Source organism: Scleropages formosus, chromosome 14 (genome assembly GCF_900964775.1).
Source record: "Scleropages formosus chromosome 14, fSclFor1.1, whole genome shotgun sequence".
Lineage (NCBI taxonomy): Eukaryota > Metazoa > Chordata > Actinopteri > Osteoglossiformes > Osteoglossidae > Scleropages > Scleropages formosus.
Window position 1 is genome coordinate 5,419,431 of NC_041819.1, and position 22,654 is coordinate 5,442,084.

The 22,654-nt window shown below is 42.9% G+C and overlaps 1 protein-coding gene across 2 annotated transcripts in view; it reads right to left on the reverse strand.

The window, feature by feature from the left end:
• Window positions 1-836: 836 nt before the first annotated feature.
• The window catches only part of LOC108918543 (rho GTPase-activating protein 6-like), an 81,793-nt gene continuing 59,975 nt past the window's right edge, over window positions 837-22,654 (reverse strand). For both annotated transcript variants that reach the window (XM_029258027.1, XM_029258028.1), the window contains exons 2-13: window positions 16,965-17,124; window positions 14,982-15,053; window positions 11,885-12,141; window positions 11,573-11,768; window positions 11,114-11,169; window positions 9,720-9,870; window positions 9,205-9,353; window positions 6,431-6,610; window positions 4,761-4,858; window positions 3,914-4,161; window positions 2,360-2,440; window positions 837-2,243 (exon numbers count right to left, since the gene is read on the reverse strand). In XM_029258027.1, coding sequence (XP_029113860.1) covers window positions 1,720-2,243; window positions 2,360-2,440; window positions 3,914-4,161; window positions 4,761-4,858; window positions 6,431-6,610; window positions 9,205-9,353; window positions 9,720-9,870; window positions 11,114-11,169; window positions 11,573-11,768; window positions 11,885-12,141; window positions 14,982-15,053; window positions 16,965-17,124 — 2,172 coding nt within the window. In that variant the 3' untranslated portion in view covers window positions 837-1,719. The remainder of the gene's footprint in view (window positions 2,244-2,359; window positions 2,441-3,913; window positions 4,162-4,760; window positions 4,859-6,430; window positions 6,611-9,204; window positions 9,354-9,719; window positions 9,871-11,113; window positions 11,170-11,572; window positions 11,769-11,884; window positions 12,142-14,981; window positions 15,054-16,964; window positions 17,125-22,654) is intronic.

Below are 22,654 nucleotides of genomic sequence, written 5' to 3' on the forward strand. Positions count from 1 at the left end.
AACGGTATAGTTTCCGCACGTGTAAAATGCAATTTGAAGTCTCATTATTTTATCATTTTCTATGATACGATGAATCAAACTATCTTGCATACAACCTAAGATCTTGCCAAAGCCCTGCTAGGACTCATTTGTGATAATGAACGCGCATTTGGTCTGCAGTTACCACAGTGGGGAAAAAAAGTGCAAATGCATTCTATGAAAAGCCGTTGTTTGAGAAAGACAGAGAAAGACACGCAGACAAGAAGTTTAAGTCAATGAGGTGTGACAGCTGTACACCCGGAACGCAGTGTTGCTAGAGACACCCCTTTACAAAGCTCTTTCCTGTGTGCATTCCTACAGATTCCGAAGTAGGACCCAAAGGTCACAGCATAGCCCAATATACAATATACCACTAAAATCACTGCCAAAGACAATAATTGACATTTATTTTGCTAAATACAATGTGGTTTCTGTTAAAATTAAATTATATTTAATTCTTTTTAACAGCTGTTTAGATAGGAACAGTATTTATTTATTATTGCAACCAATACAAATTAGATCCAAATAAAGTGTGGAATTTAAAATTACGAGCAGTTGTCTGTGGCCAGAAAATTTCAGTTCGAACTGTAAAAGAAACTTTTACAGTCATTGAAAGCAACACTGCAAAGTACCAAGTACATTATGGACCCAGGTGGTCAGAAACTGTACTGTGACATCACACTGTTTCATAAATCTGCTGTATCGAACTGTAGATAGGATTTTAAGAAACAAATAACTATGATAATGAGCTATGAAGAGGAAACATGGAAATGAAGAGAATCTGAAAATGGGCAGGAAGAAAATGCTATAACATAAAAATAGTATTTTCTTTTTGTCAAAATTAGTCTAAATAAATATTTTTAAAACGTGAATTTCTCGCATACACTTTTTTGTTCTAAAGTACAATCTCTCTGCATCAAGCGCTTTGTTTTCCGACAGCCATAAACTGTGTTTCAATGCCGAAACGTAAATAAAAATATACAAAATCTCTACAAAAACACTTCAGTTCCGTCCATCTTACAGCTGAACTTTTTGGCAGGTCTTTGTGACACGAAGAGAGAATTCCATTTAAAAGATGCCAGCAAATGTGGAATATCAAAATGGAACTTCACAAGCAGCCTCTATAACAAAGGTTAGTTTCTTAAGGCATATAAGATTTACTGAAAATCATTTAAAAAATACTGAGACTATGGGTAAAACTTTACATTAAGAGAACCATTACTTGATGCTTTTAAGCTGTAACTACTTCATAACTACTGTGTAACAACTGCATATGTACATTGTGTTTTGCTCGGGATCTCAGGTGAGTGGCTTATCACCTGTTAGATGAATAATTTTTAGTCGTAATCCTCACCAGTTCCATCTCATCCCGCCATTTAATTACCACAACGGTTGCATTCCTGTGTCTGCTTGCGGTTACTCCGCAAATTTATTGTAGTACTTTTTCAAATTTGTCGGTAAACTTCTCTACATGCTTTTACGCATTTTCCAAAAGTTCATGTACATTTTATGTTTGTTATGAGGTATGCCTGAAGTTTATCAAAACCATGGTCATTCCGTTGAAACTCACACAAGGTATTTTAAAAATGAGCAAACATAAAACCAAATGTTTGCACATCTGTTGACAGCAGCAATACATACATCACATACCAGAAGGGGGCGCCATCTCAACAGCAGTGGCAGGTCTGGGGCGAGTCTGGGTCACACCAGTGTCTCTGGCAGAGTGTCTGTATTGTCTGACGATAAGAGCTGCCAGATCTGCCACCTCTCCCTCTGCCACTCCTGCCACTCGGAGCTGTCTGAGCCCTTAGTGTCCGTGGTGCAAGTGGGGGGCGCTCTCAAAGGCCCTGGGCTCCCGCCCTTCGGAGGACACTGGTGTGAGTTCGGCACAGAGGACCCCGGTGGTGAACTGGCGAGCTCGGTTTTCCCATGGTGCGGCTGGAGTCCACAGAGAGAGCTGGCAGGGTGTGAGCCTCTCTGCGGGAGATCCTCCGTGCTGCTTGATGCCGACTGTCCGTCCAGCTGGGAGGGGGGTGGGGCGCTGCCCAGCCGCCCGCACCCGGTCTTGTCCTGTGGGCTGCTGAGTGCCCGAGTGACAGGCGGGTGCTGCCGGCACCGAGCTAGACCGAGGGCGGTCTGTGCCCGTCGCATTTGCTGCTTCCCGTTGCCTTGGTGACCATCGAGTCCCTCAGAGGAGCTGCATTCAGACATGCTGCCCTGAGAGCCTGAAAAAGCAAAAAAAAAAACCAAACCGTGAACATCTGTACAATTTCCTAAAAAACATGAAGCACCTTGGATATTGGTTACGGTTACTTTTGCAGGATATGCAAAAGGCGTGTACCTGTGCAGGGAAGATCCTTAAGCCCTGACTTCAGTGTTGCATGCCAGGCTCCCCAGATATTGGTGTGCTCATCAGACGAGTCTAACAAAGACACGGCACACTGAAGAACAGGCATACATACATACATACATACATCCTATCTATCTTCTGGAACAACATCAACTCAGACCACGACTGGGGCACACAGTGTCAACAATAAACACAGTATATGCTATGATGATATATAGCATGGCACAGAAAAGTTACAGGGATATTTCAAATAAAGAAATAAAAAGATATGCAAATAAACATAAAGATTTTACATTAATTAATTAATCAGACCATACAGAACCATCAACCTTCCTGTTTACTCCTGCATTTCCAGAGCATTAATATTGTAGCAAGCTGGATGAAAAGGTTTAACTGCAGATGGAAAGCGTTACGGGTGCGGAGCAGGAATGTCTCATATATCTTCTCTCAGGGGAGTGTCGCCGGAGCAGATAAACACACAGAGGAAATCCCAGGGAGAAAAGCACGTCTGACTGTCTGATCCGTGCTCTACGCACATTGCGGCGCTCTTCATTACTTATTTCAGTCATATTCGACAGGAGCTCAGCCTTGTTCGTCAAGTGGATGCCGCTACTTAGAAGTGATCCTGACACGCTGACTTAATGGCCAATGTGCTGTCTGCTATTACTGAATAATAATAAAAATAATAATCATCATCATTGTCTCAAGAGTGTTGTGAATTTCATTACTCATTACTGCTCACCAGAAGGAAAGTACACTGAGTACACTCTGGAAAGTGCTTCCGTTTCTAGATTTCAACTTCATTCTCTATAAAGAACCAGCTGAAATGCAATGATTTAAAAAACCTGTTCAGACCTATTTTGATTTGTAGTTTACTTTACAGGCCCAAAAATGCATCATGTAGAGAACATAAACCTTTCCATATTTATTTTTAATAACTCTGAAGCACATGAGCAGCAGAAAAACGAAAAAAAAAATAACAAATGACCGAGCTGTTGCTCTGGGAGCTGTAATTACGGTGTGATTTAAACTTGTGTGCAAATATTGAGGTCAGTCTTGTAAAGTGATCTGTAAATAAAGCCATAAGCAAAAACGGCTTGGAGAAACTTATTTTTTTTAATTATTGTTATGTTTAGTAGGATCAGATGTCCAGAAGTACACTTCATGAACTGGCTAGTGATTGATAGCATTAGATATGACTTGGAAATTACTAATGAAGTGATTACAGTTGGCCTGTACCTGTAAAATGCCGCAGACAGCAGGTAGCGTAGAGGTTAGGGCATTCATAGGTTCAAGGTTCAAATCCATATTCCTGCTGTGGTATCCTTAATCAAGGTACTTACCCTGAAGTGCTCCAGAAAAAACTCCCCAGCTGTGTAAATGAGTAAATCGCTGTAAGTAGCATAGTACACAAATCTGAACTAACCTAATGCAGTAAGTCGCATGGAAGAGAAGCACTGGCTAAATGAATGGACCTGGTCGATGCTGTAAATGAAGTAGAACTTTGCTGCTGTGACAGCAGGCACAATAGTGGATGCAGCTCACCCTTGGTGACCCACTGGGTTAAGTGGGGCTCCCTGGAGCGGGATGCGACGTGGCCCGTCGGGCTGCTCTGTTCGGGGACCCCAACGAGCCGCTCCTCCCCCAAAGGCTGGGCGAGCAGGCGGTCTGGCAGCACTGGGGAGTTGTTGTCGTACGGGGACACCTCCCCACTGGAGGCCTTATTGGAGTCGCTGGAGGAGTGGCGCTCACTCAGGGAGAAAGTACCGCTGGACCTCAGTAGGTCTGGGTTCCTGTTGGGGAGGTTAATTAGAAACTGCAGGGGGGGCAGAAGGTCCACTAATGAACAATGCGATCCATGGATTATCCTTGTAGTTCACAGTCTAATGAGATGCGCCATAAGCGAGCGAAAACAGAGAACAGTGCTACATTCTAAATGTGTATACTTTTTGGACATATTTAATAATATATACATTAATAAAGACAGGGAGGAGAGAACAACTGAAATTAAAATGAGGGGGGGGCTTAGTGGCTAGAGCTGCTGACGTTGGACCCAAGGGTCACAAGTTCAACCCTAACCTCCAGCTGTAGTACCCTTGAGGAAGGTACTTACCCTGAATTGCTCCAGTAAAAAAAAAAAAAATTACTCAGCTGTATAAATGAGTAAGTAACTGTAAGATGCTCTGGAGAAAAGCATCAGCTAAATGAAGTAATGCTTGTTTGTTTGTTTGTAAAAGTGTCTAAAGTTATTTAAGGTTAACAGCAGCTGAAGCACCATAGAGCCTCTTGTGGCACCAGACAGAGGTCCTCAGGTTGTGGATGGTGTGCAACAGGAGACCCCTGTCAGTGCAGGTGGAGCATGAGGAAGCAGTGAAGGGGCAACCATACTCACGTGCACTGAGAGGCCTTCCTCCGGAGCAGGTAATCTACCACATCCGGATCCGTCTCCAGCAGGCTCATCAGAACCTCGTTCTGCAGGTCTGGAGGTACCTGCACAGGAGGCGAAGCCAATATTTTATATCTGGAGTTGTGCGATACGCTGCCGCTTATTCATATTACAACAACAGAGATCGCTCTCGGTCATAAAGACCTAACATCAAGTGCCCAGAATTCACATCTTACCAGTTATATCCCATCAAAGAGTCATGAATAACTTAATGTAGAGCAATACACAACTGTGAGAAAGACGTAACCAAAGGTCCCCAGCTTTCTTCCAAAGCTCTCTTAGAAACATGTCACACCCTTCATTTACATTTCTTTATTTTTTACACATCTCATTTTATTATTCATTTATATATTCATTTAGCAGACAGATAGTGCTCAAAGTACACAAGTGCATTTCACGAAGGGCAAAGAGCCACAGATGCAGACACTCGATTACTGAAGCAGCTGGTTCGCCTCATACCTACTACTGGTTTATGCCAGCACACACTAATCCAGCAGGTGCCGATAAAACTAATAGTTGAAAATAGAAAGATGATCAGAGGGATGGTGTTTTGTACATTCACGGAGCTGTAAGGTGTCATAAAAGCAGCGGCTCTGAAAGAGATGCGTTTTGAGACCCATTGTGAATTCAGACAGAAATTAATGTGCGTATAGACTGCATACAGTGTCCAATATGCTGGTATCACAGTGGCGCAATAAAATTAGTGAATTTCACAAGTTTCACTGGTAAGAGCTTTACAGTTTCAACAAACAGGGCAATTCTGGTAACACTAAATGAAAAATAGCTGATGCAAAATTATAAACACACATAGAAACTCCTCTGACATTATGGGACATTTCCAAGAATTCCTCACCCATCCATCTGCTGTGAAGTTGACAGTGGATCCAGGGGATAAGAGGAGAAACAATTAAATGTCGGCTGGCCCAATAAAGCCCCTGGCTCCAGGACAAAGTTCCTATTTTTACAGCGGTCTCCATTTGGGATTTGAGCTGAAGCGGTCTTATCCAAAACACTCTCTGGCAGAAGAGCAGTGTTTACACTGTGTAAGACAGAGGTATTGTCCACTGAGCTCGCTGATCCCCCAAACCTAAACAGCTTGCGGCTGCTCTTTCTAGGCCATGCTTCGTCAGCCTCGCCCCCCGATCCACCCACCCACTGGGCACGGAGACCGGGCCTACCATGTTATAAAAACATTTACAGTAACAGGACTGTCCGAGTGTCCGCTGCTGCACGTGACCTTAATCAAATATGATTATTTACTGTGGAAAAGACACATTCGGAGTATCGCTTAACAGCAAATTATTCATCATTTAAATGCATGGGTAACCAAGGACTCCTCGTGCCTTAGCTGAAGGTTCGCTACTCTCATTGCGACGTTTGGAAATTATTTTCATCGGGATTAAGACATCTGGATAACAATATGAGTGGAATAATCAATAAATGATTCCTTCACTTGTCCAGGACGGTGACCGTGTACGTTGTTCACAATGCCATGTGAAGTGCAAGACGTTATTCGGAAGCTTAGGGCGCCCCACAACGGTGAAGAATGATGTGGTATGGAGGATATCTGCAGTTCTGCTGACAGTTTAGCTTGTAGAACTGAGGTTCCCACTCACCATGAAGAGGTGCTGGTAAGTGGCGATCATCCTCTCCACCACGGCGATGATGGCTGTGCTCTCCTCGGCGCGGGCTGAGCTTTGCACCGAGAACTCCTTGTCTGAGCTCTTCTGCTTGTGAAGCAGGTTGGGCCCAAATATGGTGGCCAGGTTCAGCGATGTCATCTTGTTCCCCGTGACCTGAGGACAGCAGCACGCCCACGTTAGTGACACTTCGCCGCTGAAACACGAGATCGGGAATGGTGGAACGGTCCAGCAACAGCTGCCAACAGCAGCACACCTGAACGCCTTCTGCTCAGCGGGACTGGGCGAGTTTAGTTACGCATCGCCATGACATCCTCCATAATGGGGGATAATGAACTTTTAATTGGGATCACGTCGCTTTTTTTGGCAAGCGCCTCAACATCCTTGAAATTTCACTGTTTCCATAGCAACGGATTGTTAAACCAGGGTTCCCCTCCTCTCCTGCTTCATATCTGATGGCTTAAGAGAGTTCTCAGATATTGGCAGAAACCTGCACTGCTGCAGGAATTATTGCCAGTGACATATTACACCCCATACACTGAGATACTTGGGAAAATTATTTTGCGATGTTCTGTGATATATTTTGACTGTAAAATCTTGATTACAGTCATTTGCATTAGCAACAACTTAATTTTACACATGGTTTCTACGTGATAAGCTATTCAGGCTTCTGTGCTTTCCTCTCAATCAAATTTGATAGAGCACTATTCTGTGCTTTGGCACATACAACATATCATTAGGCAATCATTAATTGATGGGGCTTCCACCATAAACAGCCATCCCCGCTGTATCCAACATCATATCGTAATTGGAGTAACGCAAAACAATGTCACTTGGCAGCAAAGGGGCTTTTTTCATACTCTCAATCCCCCTTTTTCACAGGGTTGGAGCAACGTGATGAGAAGACTGATCTTTTTATCCAAACCATGAAATTGACCAATTTCAGCATCGATTATGCTCTGCGATACTGCACAACCGGTACAGCCTGATCACAGATAGCTCTGTGGGAAAGTACTCTGCGAAGCAGACTTCCTGTGTGCCCATATGAACCCAGCTGTTTCTGTCACCTTGTCGCAGCCGAATGCCAGCAGCTCTTTTGTACTCCACTTTTCCAAGGTCAGAGTAATTGCTCGAATGTGAGGGCTGTATCATAAGTGGTGCAGGATTTAACACACAAACATTTTTTATATATGTATTACCTCATACATACATACATTATACACACACAGATATATATATATATATACACACACACACACACACACACACACACTTTCTGAACCGCTTGTCCCATATGTGGTCGCAGGGAACCGGAGCCTAAGCTGGCAACTCAAGGCGTAAGGCTGGAGGGGGAGGGGGCACACCCAGGATGGGACGCCAGTCCGTCGCAAGGCACCCCAAGCGGGACTCAAACCCCAGACCCACTGGAGAGCAGGACCCAGTCCAACCCACTGCACCACCGTGCCCCCACTATAGATAAATATATATACACACACACACACACACACACACACACACACACACACACACACACACACACACACACACACACACACACACACACACACATAAAAACCCAAGCACACAGCCGGGTGAAAGGACTGGAGCAATCGCAGGGCAAGCACCTTGTTCAAGGGCACTACAGTCGGAGGCGGCAATCAAATCGGCAACCTTCAGAGCCCTACAGATATATATATATATATATATAGACAGACACACACATACACATTTTCAGAACCGCTTGTCCCATATAGGGTCGCAGGGAACCGGAGCCTAACCTGGCAACTCAGGACGTAAGGCCGGAGGGGGAGGGGACACATACACAATATATATATATATATATATATATATATATATATATATATATATATATATATATATATATATATATCACATACTGTATATATTTTTTACTGCTTCGTGGAGCTTGTTTGACTGGGACAAGGTAGACCACTGGTGTGGGAAGCCCTTATTCCAGCACAAATTCACAGGTAATCGCTGCTTTTGAAATACGATGATTGCTGGTAGTGCACAGACTATAGGGAGTGAATCTCTTGGAGAATAGTTCAGGACATTAACTAGAAAACAAATTTATCATGTCCTATGGTTTTGGAGTGGAGTAAAGATAGCATAAGAGAGAAATGTGCTTTTCTAAAAATGAAACAAAGTGTATCACACACACACACACACACACACACACACATTATCAGAACCGCTTGTCCCTTACAGGGTCACGGGGAACCGGCGCCTACCCGGCAACACAGGGCGTAAGGCCGGAGGGGGAAGGGGACACACCCAGGACGGGACGCCAGTCCGTCGCAAGGTACCCCAAGCGGGACTTGAACCCCAGACCCACTGGACAGCAGGACTGCGGTCCAACCCACTGCGCCACCGCACCCCCACAAAGTGTATCATATAATTATAAATAAAAATAGGGACTTTAATAGGGTAGTACTCAGTGGACATGTAAACAGGACCAATGGGTCCACTGCACTTCAGGCATACATATACACACACACACACACACACACACACACACATTTTCAGAACCGCTTGTCCCATACGGGGTCACGGGGAACCGGAGCCCAACCCGGCAACTCAGGGCGTAAGGCTAGAGGGGGAGGGGACACACCGAGGACGGGCATACATATACACTTATCTTTAAATCTGTGGGATGACAGCACTTTCTGAATGCCTTTCAGAAAAGATTAGACACAGATTGTTAGGAAAAAAACCAGTCAGCGTGTCACCTCCTGTCCGTCTTTGTCGTGGGTGTCGTCCGCGTGGGCCGCCACCGTGGATAGGAAGTGAAGGAGGCGATAGAGCGTGTCGCTGTTGCAGGGAGGCAGCAGGTAGATAAGGAGCTGCATGGCACCCTGCTGCTCCTCATATTCCAGCACTGGAGACGAACAAATGCACACGTGATGAGCGCCAAGCACAGGGCCCTAGGGCGCAAAGCACAAGCTCCGATTTCAGTGATTGCAGAATAGTTTCCTGTTGTTAATGATTCCACTTCCCTTTTATCAGACATGGTAAGCTCTGTTATTAGCTCACACAGTTATTATGTTTAAGGTACTGTTATTAGCTATGGGACAGCTGGTGGTATATCAGTAGTTAGCTTCCACTAAAAGAAAGCAGATTTTAATCCCTCCCCTGCTGCAGAACCCTTGAGCAAAGTACTTACACTGAATCGATGCAGTAAAAACAGCAGCACAAATGGGTAAATCATTGGACATAGTTCAACAGAGCAAGAGCATCTGCTCACACACGGTGTTGATGAAGGCCGTGTACAGCTCCCTGGTCAGCAGGGGGTCAGGCATGTCCCGCAGGAACTCCTTGAGCAGAGCCGCCACGTCGTGGACGCTGTGTTCCTCATCGAGCTGCACGTCCACGCCCCGATCAAACTCCTCCCGCAGCTGGGACAAGACGGAACCGCATCGCAACGCTTCCAATCACATCGCATCGCTCCACATCATACACATCACAGGCTCCGGCTAATAGATTAAATGAGAATATCCGAAATGTTCACTCAGAAGTTTCAATAACTACTGTTCATTTGCAGAAGGGAGAAATTGCCCCTAAGGAGATTCAAGCAGAGAAATTAATTTCACATGCAGATGTTCAGGTGTGTGCTCTCCGCCTGCTCAACTTCAAATACTTTTCCTTGTCTTCATCGCATCAGCATGTTTTCCTTTGCAAGGAATCATGGTCAGACACACTCCCTGTGCAGTCTGGACTTCATTTACCGGCAAATAGATGACAGCTGTTACTTATCTCCCTAATGTACTTTCCAAGCTGCTAATGAATATGATAATAGGCTGAAATTAGCAAAAATTTAACAATTTTAATCAATTTCATCAATTCAAGCCTGTTCTTTTTACACATTATGGTGATGCATGGCAGGGATTTCAGTTGGCAGGAAATTAGTACGGGAGATAATAGCTCTCATCCCAGAATGCTCTGCAGCTGGATGTTGCTAATTGTTCCATAGCTTTTTCCCTTTCGTATTGAATTAATTGTGAACACTGGATGTGTTCATACAACAAATTTGCATGCTACCATACTACCAGTAAGTGCTTTTTTAAAATTTTTGGACAACAGCCATCCATAAGTAGCTTAATGGAGTTTGGGACGTATTAATCAAAGTAACAGTTTGAATTGAACTGGTTCACTATAAAATTTGGTACTTTTAGAGAATTGTTGAACCTAGTTGAAGCTCAAATCACAATATGAAGTACCAATAAATGAGATATGTTTATATTATGATTCTTTTAATGACTCAAAGACAGAACCAAGAAATTTTTGGACGGGTCACTGGCCATGGTTCAACACGTTTTGTTTCTGCAGCTGCTCTTCTGTTTTTTTACTCCGTTTCATTTTCTGGGGAAAAGATATGTGGAGCATAAACAACAATGAACAGGGTTCTGAGACAAAATGGCACATATTAAAATGCTGTGCCTTAACATATATAATAATATGGGTTTAGTTAACCATAGGAAACTAGTGACCTTATACCTTCTTGTATTTTCCCCATGATAACGGCAATATCAATTTGAGAGATGACGAACGACGAAAGAAAAACCCAAATAACATGTTTTAATGTGCAGTTGCTCTTAAAACCCTCCTACGGACACGTGCTACAGTATTATTTATTCTTACCTGCCTCACTCTTTTCTTTGAACTCCCAACCCGGAAAATCCCAACCGTTTGAAGACCTTCACCAAATGAAAAACAGAAGAAAAAATGTAGTGCTCCTTCATGAAAAAAAAGCTGTAATCATGAATTTCATGCATTGTGACCTTCAAAAATTCATTTCCAGGATGCCCTATGAGAACTTGTTTACATTTTAGAATTTTAATTTATGATAATGAAATGTCATACAATGTGACAACAGCACCAGCTTTACAATCCCAAAGAAATGTGAATAAAGGTCTGTTTAAGGGTTATGGCACTAAAGCAATATAAGGTTATATTGTCTTCTAACATAAGTCGAACTGCAAATATCAAAGTGCATCTGCCAGGTGCCCTCGGCTTGGGTGTGAAGATGCACTCAGAGCAAACATTCCAGATAACAGAGGAGCCGTTCCATAGGTGTTCTCCTTTGCAGGCCAGGCGTACCATACTTCTCCAGGTGTTGGCAGCAGCTGTCCACCAGCCTGGGCACCTGCCTGTAGATTGGATTCAGGCTCAGCTTCTTATCACGCTGCTTCTCCTTCTTGCTGGGAGCCTCTGCCGGCAGCGAGAGCTGCAGGGCCTCCAGGAGGCGGGACTGATTGTCATCCAGGTCGGTGATGGAGTCCACAGACATCGCTCCCTGCCAGTTGCAGAGTATCGTGAGGGGATTACATGACCACCCAGAGACACCGTCTCCTTCCACTGCCATGAGTAGGAACATCTAAACAAATAAGGAATCTCTGAGGGTGCTCCTACCCGCCTCCGGGCCCGGGGGGCTGCCTCGGGTGTGTTGGGGGAGGTGGACTCGTTGGGTGTCTCTGAGGTGGAGCTGACGGACGAGTTGCTGCTGGACAGCTCCTTGTTGGGCCGCTTGGTGGCAAACTGCAGGATGGAGGAGACCAGATCGGTGGCATCCTTGTGCTCCTCTTTGTGGCTGTCCTGCCGCTGCTTGTGGGTGCGATCGTTGGCAATCACTTGCGACAAGGGCATGCCAAAGGCCTGGGGCACAAACTCTTTGGGAAAGAAGCAGAGAATGAGAAAGGTTCATTTCAATTCTTTCTATTTTCAGCGTACAAATCTACATAACAAGTTGCTGTTTGTGTTTTTGGCTCACATGGTTAAGTGAAAAAAAAAAACGCAAGCCATACAGTATTCTGTGAAGAATAAATCACTTCACTTAAAGATAAAAAAAGTTGAGCCTTTCTGAGACTTGATAAACCTATTCTTTAGTTTATTTACTATCTCGATAAAGTATTCCCTAACCGTTTACTGTTGGACCATCGATAGCATTCAAATGGGCAAATCACATTTACTGAGCTGATGCTTTCTCTGAAGTGACTCACAATGTTAATCTACCTGTAGCTATTTACCCATTTAAACAGCTACTGGAGCAATGTCAGGTTAAGTACCTTGGTCCATGATACTACAGAAGCAGGTGAGATTTGAGCCAACAACTTTTGGGTCAAAAGGCAGCAGCTCGAACCACCATGCTATCAGCTGTCCCATCCAAACCCCCACCCAAAGGAAACGGCAAAAATCGACCGGCACATGGATGTTGGGTTTTGGACAGAATTACTTTTCTGTGCTACATCTGTTAATAATGACTGGTATTATTCTTTTATGCTGGACGTAGATGTTTGTAAAACAAAGTAAGCAGAGTAAGTAAAATAAGGTATAAAAGTGTGAAAACTCCACTTAACTTTCCTTCTGATGTACATGCTGGTGAAAATAAGGGCACATGTTTTGTTCTCTTAGTGTCATCGCGTGAGTCTGGAAAACACCGTTTTATTGTGTTCTATAATGCCAATGATAGTGAAACAGTTCCAAGAAGGAAGTATTTCGCTGATAAGATGTTTTAGTCCTGGAGACTATGAATGGATATATTGTTTTTGACTTACTGGTCTTTTTGGTATTTTAAGACTATTTTTTACCATGTTTTCAGTGTGTGATCCTTAATGTTGTGTTCTTAAATCTGTTTGACATGAATTGCAATGCATAGGATTATGAAAGGTCTTCACTTCAAACTCAATCACACACTTGCCAGAAACATTAATTCCCATTTTTTTTTTTTTCAGTTTGGTCATATCAGATCACTTACGTTGTTCACCTTGTTGATATCAAGCTGTGTGAAATATTACCGCCCGATGTTCCAGTTTGTTTGTTTGCCTAATGTTGCAGTTAGTTTTAAAGCATACCAATGACTCTTCCCAAAAGTGTCATCTTTTATAAACACATTTTATTCTCTATTTTCTCTTCAATGCACAATATTCACTTGTGTATATTTGTGTAAGAAGTGAAACTGCCGTTAATAAGCAATGTACTTCTGCAAGTTCAGTACAATGCATGTGTTTTCAAAATGTGCTGTTGCTGACAACAGTGAACGTGAAAGAAAATACGAAAAATCCTGTGACTGGGGACAAACAAGAGATTCATGAGAATCAGGCATGAAGAAAAAAAAATGTGAGTGCTGAATATTTTATACATGAGTGAAGCTGTTTCAGATTAAACAGTGGTACAATAAAAGTTTATGAAGAGAAGAATTCATTGTACTTTTTAGCCGGGTACCAGGTGACCAGATGTAGTAAAGCCATTGCGGTGCGTGTGTTATTACATGTGGAACAGACCTTCTGAAACAGTCACTGAAAGAGAAGGTTCAATAAGGTCATGACATTTTTCCTGTTCGACGTTCCGCTCCCATAACTATAAAGAAGGAACAAGAAGGAGCCGCCTAAGCATATCCTAGTTTGACCTCCCTGATTGTTTTTGCCCGATGTCCGGTCTGTCCGCATTCCTGCAGACACTGCTGCTGTGAGTGAGTGGAATCAGCCGTAGACACGGTGCTCCTTTCGGAACTGCTATTCCATGTATGTGTATGACTTCCATTCACTGTTATGTCAGCACCCACAGCTGCAGCTGAGCCCGCCCGGCTCGGACCCTGTCCCGCGCTGCTCGGAACCAAGGGATCAAAGGGTCTATTTTCTGCTGGCCAGCGACTGACAAAACAGAGGCCAGCTGTGAGGGAGCAAAGGCCCACAATGCAATACCACTATCCCCGAAGACCCTTTGTCCTGTAACTTACAAGAATTACCTTTGCTGTCATCTTTTTATTAGCAACTTGGTTTGAGAAATCACCATCATCTTTTCCTTTGCCACAATCCCACAGACCCTTCCCTGCAGCAAAATTACTGAGACTGCCTCTGCGGGGACGGACAACCTAACCAGCAGCAGAGCTGGAGAAATGATCTTTTGCTCTGTTTCTGTCCTGCAATCTTGTGACTCCTACGATTTCCTGCATAAAATTGATTTTTTTTTAGCTTATTTGGGAGCAGAAAAAAACGGGAATGTAGATTTGCATCACTGTTGAGTTAACTGGAGGCTCATTTTATAATTAATGCATTCATGTTGCATTAATGTTGAGAACCTGGGAAAAGAGCCGATTCTTTTCTTTTTTACATTTTGAGCTTTTTTTATCTTTTTATGTTGAGGAAAGTGGCTGAATTTCTATTCTGTCCCCTTACAAAGAGTTACCCAGTTTTCTATTTATATCCTGATAGAAATGTACCTGTGTTTTTTATCCCCATAATTTATCAGTTGTTGTGTGAGAGTAAAAAACATTCTGCATTCAGTATAAAACAAAGTGTAAAACAATAAAAAAAAGCCTTGGGGAAAAGCTGGAAAAGAAAAATGACTCTTGCACAAATAGTTTATTTTTCTTTTCCACAGAATTTGTGTTCTCCATGGGCAGTGGTGTCTTGGTTATCATAACGAATAAAGCAAACCACAAAGATATACTCTCACTACATGTATGTATCATAGTACAGCTTCCAAGTTCCCACAGTAAAACTTACAATACCTTTGTCCTTGTTCTTCTCTTTTGCTAAAGAATCTAACTTCCTTCTCAGTGATTTCTTGCGCTTCTGTCCATCTGAAAAGAAAATAGAAATTTGGTTTTGTGCACTTTACTTACTTGTAGTCTGTGTCTCTATGCCTCATCAAAATGTTGGAACAACCCAACTTTGAAATTCTTCTTTGTATATTCAGAGCACTGGGTAAAAAACAACTGTTAAAAGCTATCTGGTAGGCACAAAGCGCTGGAGACTATTCACACCTGCAAATCATTTTAGTGTAAAATGCACCGCCTTTAAGAGTATAAGCGGAAATGGTTTGGATTCTTTGTAGAGAACTAACTCTACGTGAAACACAGAGGAATCTCTTGTCCTTCCCTCGGTGCCAACCACAGTGTCCTAAAGGCAATTTCAAGTCAAAGACTTTTCTGCACAAAAATGTGAAACTATTTTTAAAATAACTTTACACAAACATACCATAGAGCAGCACTGATTACAATCTTAGAAAAAACCTCATGCAGTAAGTCTCAAGCAATAAGTCATTACCAAGGAGATACTGCTGAAGTACGGAATGCCGTCTGCAACAAATTTATAGCCTGCTAAAATACGTCACTAGGAGGGACAACACCTCAATAAATAACTCATTGCATTCTCAGATGGCAAGCTTATATATGTACTTTATAAGAAAAGACATCAGGCAGTAAGGTAAATTCATGTAAGAGTCAGTTTACATAGAAATTTACGAGATGGAATATGACACACGGCCTGAAGACCTGTTGATAAGTATGCTGGTATTTGTGTTGGACACCCGCAATCCAAGGCAGAAATTGGACAAGCGACTTATTGTAGGCCCAAACAAATCATAACTGACCGAGTACGAACCGGGGACTTTTCTAGAAAGGCGCGGCCTCAGTGTCACGCGGTGCCGCACAGGGTGGGGGAGCCGTCCCGGCATCTGTCCCAGATTACAGCCGCTGAGTGCGAGCGTATATGAGGGAATTTGAGCCACGGGCGTCTCAACCTGACAGCGCAGGCTTGACGTGGAATAGAACGGCACGGCACGGCGAAGTGTGCAAAGTTCCCCTTAATCCTGCCGCACACTTACTGCAGGTTGTTTTCTGCCTCACTGTCACCCATCCCACCAAAATATCACCACAGTAATATTTCTTAAATATTTCCTATTCAAATACAAAACAAAATTGTATGTTTTCTTATAAAATAAATGGCAACTTCAATAAAAATCATATGTGCTGTGTTATTGGCAGGGATTTGGACTTAACCTGGCAGCCTATAGGTTACAACTTCACATCCTTAACTGCAACCTCAGCTGTTATCACTGCTTTACAGCAATTTTGAGTCAAGTACCGCATGTCTTTCGAAAATTTATTTCAGAAATTGAACTGACAAAGGTAGCAGTGGATATGCTTCAGTTTGGATGTCCAAATGATAGAGCATTTATGCAGTCAAGGGAAGATGTCAGAAGTAATGCATGCAGTACGCAGAAGCATGCCAACCTGCACAGGAAAAGGAAGAAAAATGAGGCAAAATGAAACAACTGAGAGCTCGTGGTTGAGAATGTACCACCCCGCCACAGCTGCATGGGAACCGATGCAATTGCTGCCTCGCTGCGGCTTGCAGCAACAAACTACCACGTTCACCAGGGTCCACACTAACCAGTACTTAACGCTAAGAGACTGTCGAAAATCAAACTACAATTAAACCGCAATCCAGAGTATGAAACTGACAAAAAATGGAGCAGAGAGAATGTAACTGTCGGACTGCGTCGTCTAGGCGATGGGGAGGAAGCAGAAGTGTTGCAATATCATATTTGACGGAGTTCGTTAAAGACACACAGTATTACGATAGAAAGGCAGCATACAAAGGAGATGATCATTTGAAAAAGAAAAATCCGTAGAGCAAATCTGGACAGTTGTAGTAATCCAAGATGTATCAACAGTCACAGAGCAAGGGGCTGGAGGGCTGCTCTGCACCTTTGGGGATGGTGATCTGACAGCCCAGGTCGTAGTCCTGCAACAAGCGGCTGAAGGCCACCTCCTGCAGACGCACGCGCTCCAGCTCGGAGAGGCTCTGAATGGGCACCGGCTGCAGGCGCACGCTCCGGCCGGACATGCTGCTCCACGTGAAATCGCCCTGGGGGTGGGAGAGAGTCACACACCATTACTACTCTCACACACTGACACAGCCAGCACACTTGAAACAGTAACTGGAATCAGACACGTGGGCAAACTTTTTTTTCTGTTCGTAGCTCCACAGAGATGAGATGCATATTCTACTTGGAGTAAGGCAGATGTCCACGTGACGTATTAACACATTTTAAATAAATGCACAAAGAACCAGAGATTTGTACACTGGGCTCCCCACAAGGCCTCCCTGTTCGTGTGAGGAAGTGTTAAAGGAAGGGAGCGGGCGTTCTGCCAGTGAACACACACTGCAGTTTGTCGGCTACTGGTTACCCCCGGGTCACACTGCAGAATGCATTTTGGGAGGGGCAGATTGCAGGTGCCTGAGGGGAAACAAGGAGGTGTTTATGTGGTCATCAGACAAAACGTCCCCGGAAGGCTTAAGCGCCCCTTCTGAGAAAAGATCTGCTGCTCACATCTGATGGAAGACAGAGGCAGAACTCCGGTATAGGGCTCTGCTGGAGAAAACTGGTCGGTTTCCATTGTGCCGCTGGGAAGTCTTGCACCCTTCCACCTTCAGTGCCAATCTAAAATCATTTATCAAGCTTTATTTACAAACACAAACATTTCCTACATCTTTCTGTATTTCTTAAACTTGAACAAACCAGCTTGTATGCAGCACAGTAAACACACCGATTTCCCACAGCATTTTTAACATTAAGACCAAACAGCGAAATGACCAGTCTTCCTTGAAGAGAATTTCCAAAGCTTATATTGGATTATGAAACCAATGAGACTCTATAATAATGCTGGCAGTTATAGAACTAGCTGGAAGGTAATGGCATGTATGTGCTTCCAAATGGAATCATTATTTATTTCAGTCCTGCAATGTGTTTTTCATTTCTCAGACCATATGAATTAAGACCAGAGTATCAACAGTGACAGTTTATTCTCTGCTTAGTGGAACAGGACCATCTGTCCAAAGAGGAATTTATTTTCCAAAGAGAAATTCATACGGAGGAGTAAATAATAATACAAAGTATAGCCAAGTGCTCTGAAAAAGAGAACTAGGAACACACACACATTTTCAGAACCGCTTGTCCCATACAGGGTCACGGGGGAACCGGAGCCTACCCGGCAACACAGGGCGTAAGGCCGGAGGGGGAGGGGACACACCCAGGACGGGACGCCAGTCCGCCGCAAGGCACCCCAAGCGGGATTCGAACCCCAGACCCACTGGAGAGCAGGACTGTGGTCCAACCCACTGCGCCACCGCACCCCCTTCAACTAGGAACAATGAAACTGTAAACCTCACATATTTTTAAACCTCATACATCGTTAATAATATACCTTGACCAAAAACCAGACTAAAGACCAGAGTATGTAGTAAATAAAAAACAGTTGCAGTATTCATTATAAGTTTCATAATGAAGTTATACCACAAAGTCTCAGTGGGCCACCAATAAGAGCCGAGTGTCAGTTAATCAGTAGCTTTGTCGAGTGGAGAAAACAACAATAATATTGGCTGTATATTTTACTAGTATCTTTGTTATTGGATTATCTAATGTGGTGTCTGCATGTTCTCCCTGTGTCTGTGTAGGTTTCCTCTGGGTGCTCTGGTTTCCTCCGGGTGCTCTGGTTTCCTCCCACAGTCCAAAGATATGCTGTTCAGATTCACCCATAGTGAGTGAGTGACACAAACAGTGAAGAAACAAGAGACAATACAATTTGCTGCTATGCCAAAGCATCATAGTTATTCTCACAGCAAAGCACATTTGCTAGATAAAATCACTCAGTAAATCAGAAATGTATTCCCTCTGAATATGCTCCAGTGGGGTTAGGTGACAGATCAAAAATAAGAACTGAAAAGAGCACCAAGGGTCAATGGAACGTGTGTGTTTGTATGTCAATGAATAATGCTGAAACAGTTTATTATCTAGTTTACATTACATTTATTTATTTAATAGATGCTTTTCTCTAAAGCAACTTCCAATGAACTTTATGTAGTGTTATGAGCCCACACACCTTATGCACCAAGCTGACTTACTGTACACTGCTAGATACACTACTTACAGTGGGTCACTCATCTATATATCAGTGGAACACAATCTCTCTGTCACTCACACACTATGGGTGAACCTGAACAGCATGTCTTTAGACTGTGGGAGGAAACCCACGGAGACATGGGGAGAACATGCAAACTCCACACAGACTGAGTGGGGATCAAACTCTTTTGCACCAACCAGATGCTGTGAGACAGCAGCAGTACTCACTGTGCCACCATGCCACCCGTATCACCTGCAATAAACCATTGGCTGGGTGAGACCTGAGTTGCTCAAATCTGAATTGCATTAGCCAAGGGGCTCCTAGCTGTCATGGAGACCAATTTAGAGAGGTCTCCACCTCTTCACAGAACAAAAAAATACCAGCCTGGATGTCCTTGATGGTCTTATCCAACCTCAATTTACATATGTTCATTCATTATCAGTTACTCTGCTCCCTACTATTTAAAACATTGTAAACAGAAAAATGGCCACGATTTATGCAGTCCTCAATTAAAATTTCAAATCTGTGATAGGTTTAGAGATGGAAGAGTTTATTGCATTTCGCTTAATGCATAAGCAACATTCAGCCTAAGAGATTCAGATCCTTATCTGATGCATTGAATTGGCCAGGGTTATTTTTTAATACCTTGACCAAACCAGTCAATTGTTACAATACAATTGATGTAAAATTTTCTACAGCTAATGTAAGAAAATAGATGATTCTGTGGTTGTCGTTCAGTTACAGAATAATGGATAACTTATTATAGCTGAAAGGCTGACAAATAAAGCTGGGGGTTATGAATTTCACAGCCAACTTAGGAAGCCCAGTAATGTAGATGTTACGTACATTTTCGTACAGAATGAACCCTAACACTAATATAACCTTCAACCTTATCAAAGCATCAGTGTAGTAGTCATTCAAATGAATGTCTTGCAAAACAACAGTATAATAAAGGTTGGAACTGGCACCATCCTGTGGTGTTGTCAGTGCTGAGGCTGGTAAGACACACAAATATTTTTACGGGTTCCACTGTCACCACAATCCAGCAGGAATGGAAAATGATGACTGAGGAGCTCGACTCTTCATAGCATCTCACAGCATCTCCTGGCTGCATGCTTTCCATGGCTCCTTGCTGTCCTGGACTGGGGCTACGCCAGCTCACATTCCAAACTAGTTGTGGACTGTCTCTTCCACATGGTCTTCTCATCATGGAAGTCCACGTTTGGCTCGCTCCCGTGCGCCCATGTTTCAGCAGTACACGTCTGAGCGGAGTTTAAGCCTAATGGATGGTTTCCACTTTAGTGGGGTTTATATAGGAGCAGTGTTCAACGTTGGTTGACAAAAAAATTAGGTTTTAGATCACTGAAAGGCTCAGGGCTTACAAATATAGATATACAACAGGCTAGAGGCATTTTCAAGAGTTCGACCACCTAACTGAGTAAAAGTATTAATGGGGTTTATGCCTTAGCAGAGCATCATCAAATCATCAAAATCAGTATAACCTCTAAGCTCTTGTCTTATAAACAATATCATTTTTAATTCATAGGTATTTTCCAGGCAAGAAAGTGTGCTGCCTTCATGTTACAAATATGTGCATAATAGAGTCAATGTAAATTCACCTACTCTGTAGATGTTAGAAGGCTTGATTTCAGAAGCACATGAACAGATAAAAATAAGGCTTTTCACTGAAGAGAAGGACTGAATAATGCTATTTAACCACACAATAAGGAGTATCTTTCCTTTATGAATTGTGGTTCTCCAGGTAAAACCTTGTGCAAGGAACACGGTGGAGCGTGTCATGTTTAAACAGTACATTCAAGAGCATCACAAGACCAGTATGTCCTTTTTCCATATGTGCCATAATGGTCCATGAAACAATACCAAACAGATTGCTTATAGCGTGACCACTGTGATGACAACCCCTTCCAGCATGTATCATTTGAATGTATCTACCTTGTTTAGAGAAAATACAAATAAAATGAAACGGATTTTTTTTTTTTTTAATATCATAAATACAGTGAAACAGTCAATGTTGCCTTAGTAGGACTTAAATATATAATTGTAAACACTTTCTGAAAGCTCAAACTGACCGTATTTAGATATGCATGTGCTCATGAACAGCCCTCTGTAAATATTCCTGTTAAATCCACTAATAGAATGTGAACTGAACTTCATATAAATAAAATTCATACTATGGGATTTGGCAGAAAGACAATATCTAAAAACTCTTGCTTAATAAACAGTCCCGTTCCAGCAGCGGACAACTATTTCTGCAGAACAGCACTCAGATACAGCCTCTTATTTTTATGGATACACACTGACATTCCTGAACAATTGCATCATTAACAAAAACCCTTAAAGTGGTACTCCACCAAGAAAAAAGAAAAAAAAAAGTGCATTCAATTCTATGTAAAAAACAGAAATTCGTGACTGGGACATATTTGGGACACACCTCACTGCTGAGATCTTAGAGTTGCTATGTAACATTAGAAAATGGACATGACCTTTATTAAAAAAAAAATCACTGAAATCTTTAGAGGTAAAAATAGCAGCATGCTCAATTTGAAAATGGGGAAAGCTGGAAAAGAGAGCAGCAAACCTGCTCACTCTCACGTTTCAAAAACACTGCTTCATGGATTTGCCACAACAGCTGCCCGAAAGCCACAAAGCACATAAAGCATCCTCTTTCAGCAATCGGAAGGTAAACTGTCACCGACATGTGCGGTAGGTAACACCATCGCCACATGTTAGTACACTCACCCGGTGCTTATTTATCAAACTCAGAAAGTGGAGTATCGGATTTGGCACTATGATCTTTCCCAGTTCTCTTCGGTCTTTCCAGGCATGACCAACAGTCTGCACTGCCAAAGCACTTTGACAAACTTTAACAAAGCAGTCTCCATGGCTCGGGGTAGCAAATAAACAATCAGGTAGACAATGAGAAAATAAACAAAAAATTAAGAGGACTGCATAACAATTCTAGGGTAAAAAAACAATCCTGATACAACATAATGGAAATGAACAAACAACGGAGACCACACTGGAAGGCAGTACACTGCTGTAAGGCTATACTATCATAACAGCACAAAACGCCCAGTTCTTCTCACACTCATGATTATTTGCCCATTTATAGAGCTGTTTTTTTTTTTAATTAAAGTAATTCAAGGTAAATACCTGGGTCAAGAGGACTACGGTAGGAATGGGCATTCAAGCCCAGATACTGTGATTTGAGGGGTAGCAGCTGTAACCACTACTCTCCTTGCTGCTCCCAGATGTACTATGCTTGGCAAGTACAACTACTACTTAACACTAGTCACATTCTTTTTTCAATTTTTTTTCAACTTTTTTCTTTTCTTGCCTATGCCCAACAGCGTGCAGGGTGACTCAAGCGAGCCGCTTGAATGACATCACTAAATCACTATGTGACAGTCAGAAAGCTAGCGGCAACACACCTCCCAGCTTGCTGCAGGTCCGCACACACTAGGCTCTGGACC